Genomic DNA, 7,834 nt, shown 5'->3' on the forward strand with positions numbered 1-7,834 from the left:
CTTGATCTTGAGTTGGCCAAAGTTACCAGCTCTTTGAAAGCCATTGAAGAGAAAATTATGCAAAACCATGACAGTCTGAATTCTGAACTGGAAAACAAATTCGTGAGCTTGAAATACAATTTAGAGAAAGACTTCGAAAAATTTGTTGAAACATACAGAAAAACAATGACAGTAAGTATGGATATGAAATTGAATCTGATAAGAAATGAATTGAGGACTCTAAAAAACAGGATTTCCACTCCTTATTCAATCACCGACAATGAAGCATCATCACTCTAAAGGAAAAATTCAAGTGGTTAGTGAACTGCATAGACCTGCTCGAAAAAATTTTTTACGTAGACGTACAATCATTAAAGGTATAGATGATTTATGGCAGGGTGATTTAATAGAACTGAGTATTTATGCTAGTGAAAATGGCAATCATAAATTTATCCTTGTTATAATTGATTGCTTCTCCAAATTCATATGGGTTAGAGCATTGAAAACGAAAGGTGCCGAAGAAGTATCTAGGGCATTTGCAAAAATATTGAAGGAGAGTGCACGAAGTCCTAAAAACTTACAAACAGATCAAGGAAAGGAATTTTTCAATAGCAAGTTCAAAAACCTGATGAAGAAATATAATATTAATCATTATAACACATATAATGTGAAAAAAGCTGCAATTGTTGAACGAGTTATACGAACAATCAAAGAAAAAATATTCAAAACATTTAGTTTGAATGGCACATACAGATGGTTACAATAATGTGAATACAATAATGTGAAACATAGAACAATTGGTATGAAACCTAGTGAAGTAAATGAGACAAATGAACAATTTCTCCTCAAGAATCGATACAATCATATTAAAATTGCCGCTCATGGTAAATTTAAAGTTGGAGATATGGTGAGAATAAGCAAGTTCAAACATGTTTTCAGTAAGGGTTATTTGCCGAATTGGACAACTGAAATATTCAAAATCAGCAAGATTCAAATTACCAATCCTGTTACCTATCTCCTTGATGATTTACAAGGACAACCTATTAGAGGAGCTTTTTATGAACCAGAACTCCAAAAAGCTAAATATTCTGATGTATATTTAGTTGAAAAAATTTTACGTAAAAAAGGAAATAAAGTTCTGGTCAGGTGGTTAGGATTCGATAAATCACATGATTCCTGGATTAATGAATCAAACAAATTGTGAATGAAGCTATCATTCCAAGTTTTGACTTCGATTGAACATCATGTTCGGTTATCAGGACACAGCATCATTTGATACAGTGTATGATTCCATAATAATGGATATGGAAAAAAATTTTGTTTTGAACATAAATCTTACAACGAGTGAACACGTCATTGATTGTGGATTAAGTGGTGTAAGAAATTTTGAACCATCTGTAAGGATATCCAATAATGAAGACTCACAGATCTTAGGACGAAAAGTGTCTATATCATTCGATTCTAAGCAATGGCTGCTGTTTATTGAGATCCTCAAACTGGATGAAGCCAACGACATCAGATTTATTGAAGACATTTCTATTGTAACTACCACAGTAAATGGGTTCAAGATATTACATGTTTCGAGGAATGATAATAATTTATATTTTATTTCACAAGATGTATCGAATATTGTAGAACTTCATGATCAATTTATAAAATCTAGATTAGAAATGTTATTGAATCTCAATTTTCAAGCCTACTATAAAAAATTTTTGAATGCTATAGTTACTATGAAAAAACATAGTGTACAGTCTATTGAGGAATTAATTACAATCTTTTGTAATCTCAATTCATCGATTGAAAATTTGATTTTATGTGAATGCATGATTTTCATCAGAGACAAAATACTCAATGAAATTGAATATGTGAACTGAATACGTTATAATAAATAAAATTTTTCCTTGATATCTCTTTGTTTGAAAATTATGTTCCAAGACTAACCACAGCATCCTCATGTGGTCATAGTGAAGAATTCCTGGTTTGTGAAATAGGTCTGAAATTAGGAAATAGTACTTTTTTTAAGCATCCTGCCAAGACTAACCACATCATCCTCATGTAGTCATAGTGAAGAATTTCAATTCCTGGTTTGTGAAATAGGTCTGAAATTAGGAAATAGTATGAGATTGTCTGTGGTTTCGGTGGAAAAAAACTACCCACCCATTTCACTGATATAAAAGCTGAATAGACTGAGTAAATTCATGAGTTGATGTTGATGAATCAATAACAAAGTGTTCTGTTGATCTCTACCAAATCAAATGTGAGTATTATCTGCTTTTATTGAAAAAAAAAAAGGAAATCTATTTTTTTCTACCTTTCAGAAAATAAATGGATCTTAATAAAATTAATGAGATGGGTGCTCTTTCAGTTAAGAATAAGGAAGTTGTGCCTTTGAACACATTGGAACTCAACTGCATTCATGCAATATTGGATGCAAAACTGGTAACGACCGTGTATGGAGATTGTATTCTTCTAGAACTTGAAGATAATAAGATTTTTTTACCAAAAAGAGCAACGTTGGTTTTGAAAGAACATTTGGATGAGCTGAACAGTCAGAAATATGGTATCAAATTTATTGGAATGAAGGAGATCATAGGACTCACAACATCAACACCGCTGTTCCAGATTGAGTTGAGGGAATAATGGAGGTATGTGACATTTCTCTATTCCATAGAGCTATGCAACTTCTTGTTCGTGAGAAAGACATAAATATAATAAGAACTTGGATACGTTTGATAAATAAGCATATTTGTTTATTCAATAAAAATATTGTCAATAATGTGGATCATGGGCAGAAAATCAAAATTCAAACAGCTTTATGTCATTTGAAACGATATAAAATCCAACTGAAATCTTCTATTAATTATAAAAGAGCCGGAATCAGTAGAAAACGGAGCGATCGAGTGAAATGGCAAGATGTTTGTTCATCTTTCAAGTGTCGGATAAGAACAGGCGTAGTAATTAATTTAAAACATATACTTTTCACTGAATTTCTACAAGATGCATTTCACCTCTTAAAACGAAGAGTACAAATTGCTTAAAAAAAAAAATGATATTGTTAAAATTAATACTGTTTTTTGTGGACAATTTATTAAAAAAAGAGGTGATGAAGAACTGATAGATTTCAAATATTTTCCAACTAAAAATGAAATTATCGATAAAAGTACAAACTTGAAGGAGTGGTATGAAAAAAATGTAGTAGATCCAATAAACATCAAACTCCAATCGTTTCAAGAGAAAGAAAGTGGATTTGCACTTCATTCAATAGTTGCATTAGAAGTCAATATGAATAAAGTTGAAATAGGAAATGGTGGAAGTTCATTTATACGTTTACCTGAAGAAATAGCATGCAAACGCGCTTGTATAAATATTCAAAACTATGATGATGAGTTTTGTTTCATGTGGAGCATCATCGCAGGTTTATATCCAACATCTGACTCACACAATTATAGAACATCGTCCTATCCTCATCCGAGAACTATCTTCAAAATTAATGATATTGAATTTCCAATAGCATTTAAAGATATATCTAAGTTTGAAAAACTGAATGAATTATCAGTAAACGTGTTTTCTCTGCAAATGGATAAGCATAAAAAATTCACAGTAATTCCCACACGCATTTGTACTTCGAAAATTCCAAATAAACATGTGAATTTGCTACTCATACAGAATTACTATCAACCTGAAAATGTTCGAGAAGACAATTCAATCGATAGGGAGATAAAATACCATTTTGTATATATAAAAAATTTATCCAGACTAATAGCAGATCAAGTGAACAAACATAAATGTAAGCTATGGATATGTGATCAATGTTTGAATTATTTCTCTTCTGATGAAAAGTTGAATAACCACATCAAACTGTGTTCAAAACATCAATCCTGTCGCATAGAGTTTCCAGAAAAAAGTCATATTTCTTTCACTAACTACCGTTATAAACAAAGAAGCCCCTTTGTTTTATATTGTGATTTTGAATCTTATTTAGAACCTATGAATGAAGTGAAATTCAATTCGATTAGATATCAAAAACATACGGCTATAAGTGCAGGATTTTATTTGAAAAGTATGTATGAAGAATTAATTCCCTCATTTTTCGACAGTTATACTGGTGTGAATTGCATGGAGTGGTTTTCTTCTAAATCAGCAGAATTAACAGACACTTTATATCAAAAAATTAAATTTGTGGAACCTATGAATTATTCATATGATGATGATGATGATTGTGATGATAAAACTATTTGTCATATATGTAGAAAAAAATTCACACCAGACGATATTATTGTTAAGGATCATGACCATTTCAATGGAAAATACAGAGGACGAGCCCATAATAAATGTAACCTGAATTACAAAAAAAGTTTCGTTATTCCAGTAGTGTTTCACAACCTTGGAGGATATAATAATAATAATAATAATAATTGACTTTATTCCCACAAAACAAGATCAATACAAATAATTTTACAAAGAAAAAAAATAACCTCGAAAATGTGAGAATAGGCGGAGTCCAGTGATGCACCTAAGTACATCTTCATAATAAAAGAACTAGCAAAACGTGGTTCTGTTTCTCTTCTACCTTTGAATATGGAGAAATATATTAGTTTCACAAAATATGATTCTGAAACAAAAATACAGCTTAGGTTTATCGATAGTTTCCGTTTTTTGAACAGTTCACTTGAAAATCTAGCTTCATATTTGAAATTAGATCAGTACACTGAGTTGAAAAATCAATTTTCTAATTTGAGTGTAGACAACTTGAAATTGTTAACTAGGAAGGGTGTTTTTCCATACGATTACATAGATAGTATAGACAAATTATGTGAACCCTGTCTGCCATCTAGAGAAAAATTTTATAATCAATTGAATTATGATGGGATAAGTGAGGAACAATACCTTCATGCTCAACAGGTTTGGTCCACATTCAAGTGTCATACAATGAAAGATTACATAATGCTATATCTTAAAACTGATATATTACTTTTGGCTGATATCTTTGAACAATTCCGTGATAGTTGCATTAAAGAATATGAGTTAGATCCTATTCATTATTATACTTTGCCTGGATATACATGGGATTGTATGTTAAAAATCACGAATATTGAATTAGAAATTATCAAGGATATTGATATGTTACTCTTCATAGAAGATGGAATAAGAGGTGGTATTAGTCAATGTTCCAATAGATTATCTCATGCAAATAACAAATATATGGGATCTAAGTATAATAAACAGGAAAAAGAAAAATACCTGCTCTACCTTGATGTGAACAACTTATACGGATTCGCTATGAGTCAATTTTTACCCTATGGGGGATTCGAGTGGGTTGAAACAAATTTTGATATCTTAGGTATACCTGATGATGCTCCTGAAGGTTATATATTAGAGGTCGATTTGGAATATCCTCAGCATATTCATGATCTTCATAAAGATCTACCGTTTTGTGCAGAATCGCGGATACCACCAGGTTCAAAAATAAAACAACCCAAATTACTAACAACTTTATTTCCAAAGAAAAATTACATTGTACACTATCGAAATCTGAAACAAGCTCTTAGTCATGGACTGATACTCAAAAAAATTCATAGGGTCCTTAAATTCAAACAGTCTGCCTGGCTTATATTATATTGATAAAAATACACTTCTAAGACAAGCTGCGTGTAATGATTTCGAAAAAAACTTATTCAAATTGATGAACAATGCTGTATTTGGAAAAACTATTGAAAATATTAGGAAACATCGAACTGTTAAATTAGTTAATCAGTGGAATGGAAGATATGGAGCGAAGAATCTTATTGCAAGTCCCTTTTTCAAATGTAGAACAATATTAGATGATGATTTGGTAGCAATCGAAATACAAAACCGACTACTTATATTTGATAAACCAATATATGTTGGAATGTCAGTATTAGATATTTCGAAGATATGTCTATATGAATTCCACTACGATTATTTTTTACCTACCTTCAAGGATTGTATATTGAACTATGTAGATACCGATAGTTTAACATATGAAATTAGTAATCAAGATCCAAACGAGCAAATCAGACAAGATTGTCCTACTCGATTTGATACATCAGACTATCCTCCTGATAATGTATACAATATTCCAAGAGTGAATAAAAAAGTTCTTGGACTCATGAAAGATGAAAACAACGGTTTGATAATGACAGATTTCGTTGGATTACGTTCAAAAATGTACTCTTATTGTGTAGACTCAAAAGAACTTAAAAAAATCAAGGGAATCAAAAAGAATGTTGTGAAAAGTTTATCATTTAATGATTTCTTACAGTGCTTACTGAATGATAGTGTAATGTATATCAAACAGAGAAATATAGTTTCTAAGGGTCATAATGTCTTCTCAGTAGAACAGAAAAAAATTGCTCTATGCTATAAAGATGACAAACGTTACATAATTCCACATTCCCACAACACACTGCCTTGGGGTCATTATAGCATTAAACAATAAAAATACTATTTTTTTTCTTCCATAAGATGAAATCATTCATCTGCAACATTGGAGAAGGTGCCATACGAGATTACTTCAGCTTCCAACCTGAACTTGTTGAAAAATTTAAAGAAGAATTCCCTCTCGAATTTGAAGAAGCTAACGACATCCCTTGCAAAACGTGGGTACTTATGGGTAAATTTATTGCCTTCTTAAAAGGTCAAGCAAATTCATTTCATTCCATAAATCTAATTGTGTTCGATTATAATGATGTTATATTGAACTACTTCGAGAGAAGCAGAAAATGGAGATCGAGATCAATAAATGAATTCATAATATTCACCAATCAATTTCAAAGCGAAAATTCAAATTCAAAATTAAGGGTTAGTCTTGCAAATAACTTTCCATTTAAAACAACTAATTTTTTGATAGATGTTTTTTGTTATGTAGATCTTTCATTTCTGCATCATTATAGTAAAAAAATGTTACATTTAGAATCAGGTCTATCGATTGATATCAATTATAGTTATGAATCTGAATATAACCGTCAAAAGGAAGACCACTTGAAAAATAATACAATAACGTACAATCCTCCTACACTGAAATTTCTTTCTATGTGTAAAATCTGTACAAATCTGGCCATTCAAGATACTCTTAAGCACCCTTTGTTATATGTTTTTAAAATGAAAAGTAATGATTTGAAACCGTATGTTACAGAAATTGATTTAATGTGTATGCCTCCAGCAGATGAATAATATCGATACAAAAAAATTGATATGAAGTTCAAGTTTTCTCACACCTTTTTTTTGAATGTTGTTATTATTTCTATTTAGATTAAGAATATGTGTGTATGTACCAATAGTAATTGAAACACCTTGTAATGTTAATAAAATATTTAATAAATATATTTTACAAACTCAATAATTTTTGTTTTATACATTCATATACTTCAGTATTACTATGGCATCCTGAAAATCCAAGTTGTTCATCATGAAAACATTTTCCTGCAATACCATAATTTTGTAAATTACTCATTATCTTCCTATGAGTAATATTATGCTCAGGATCAAAATTGAAGGAAATTCCATGATTCTGCAGTTCATCCAATAAGTCACATACCAAGGTTAATTCACCACAATATGAAGCTAGTCCAATTATTTCATCAGCAAATACATTCAACGGTTTATAATTCGACCAAATATTAATTATAGGATGATATATATAAAAATCTGATACAGTCATGTCCTTTTTTTGACATAATCTATTCAACAACATCTGAACGTTCACTATGTCATATGGCAACAACAACCCATTTCCAAAATCTTCCAGAATATATTTCACTTCACTTAATGTCACATGTTGATTCAATAAAGATGATTGGAGATCTTAGATGAACGCATCATTCTTCTTTTTATG

At 30.6% G+C, this 7,834-nt stretch overlaps 3 protein-coding genes across 4 annotated transcripts; all 3 read left to right on the forward strand.

Moving 5' to 3' along the window:
• Positions 1-781: 781 nt before the first annotated feature.
• Positions 782-1,183, forward strand: LOC123673325. The gene has a single exon (XM_045607809.1). It carries the CDS (start codon positions 782-784, stop codon positions 1,181-1,183), a length of 402 nt encoding a protein of 133 aa, XP_045463765.1.
• Positions 1,184-2,152: 969 nt separating this feature from the next.
• Positions 2,153-7,339, forward strand: LOC123673053. Of its 2 annotated transcripts, none has more exons than XM_045607462.1 (2): positions 2,153-2,236; positions 2,345-7,339. In XM_045607462.1, exon 2 carries the CDS (start codon positions 3,262-3,264, stop codon positions 4,396-4,398), a length of 1,137 nt encoding a protein of 378 aa, XP_045463418.1. In that variant the 5' UTR covers positions 2,153-2,236; positions 2,345-3,261; the 3' UTR covers positions 4,399-7,339. The 2 variants fall into 2 exon arrangements, with proteins under 2 accessions (XP_045463418.1, XP_045463419.1); XM_045607463.1 differs by having other exon boundaries at positions 2,154-2,236.
• On the forward strand, positions 5,663-6,439 carry LOC123673326. The gene has a single exon (XM_045607810.1). The coding sequence runs from the start codon at positions 5,663-5,665 to the stop codon at positions 6,437-6,439; it is 777 nt and encodes a 258-aa protein (XP_045463766.1).
• Positions 7,340-7,834: the final 495 nt, after the last annotated feature.

This window comes from Harmonia axyridis, chromosome 2 (genome assembly GCF_914767665.1).
Source record: "Harmonia axyridis chromosome 2, icHarAxyr1.1, whole genome shotgun sequence".
Taxonomy (NCBI): Eukaryota; Metazoa; Arthropoda; class Insecta; order Coleoptera; family Coccinellidae; genus Harmonia; species Harmonia axyridis.

What these genes read in the sequence shown, in the direction of transcription:
- LOC123673325 (XM_045607809.1), top strand. Translation starts at nt 782, where the DNA reads ATGAAACCTAGTGAAGTAAATGAGACAAATGAACAATTTCTCCTCAAG.
- LOC123673053 (XM_045607462.1), top strand. Translation starts at nt 3,262, where the DNA reads ATGAATAAAGTTGAAATAGGAAATGGTGGAAGTTCATTTATACGTTTA.
- LOC123673326 (XM_045607810.1), top strand. Translation starts at nt 5,663, where the DNA reads ATGAACAATGCTGTATTTGGAAAAACTATTGAAAATATTAGGAAACAT.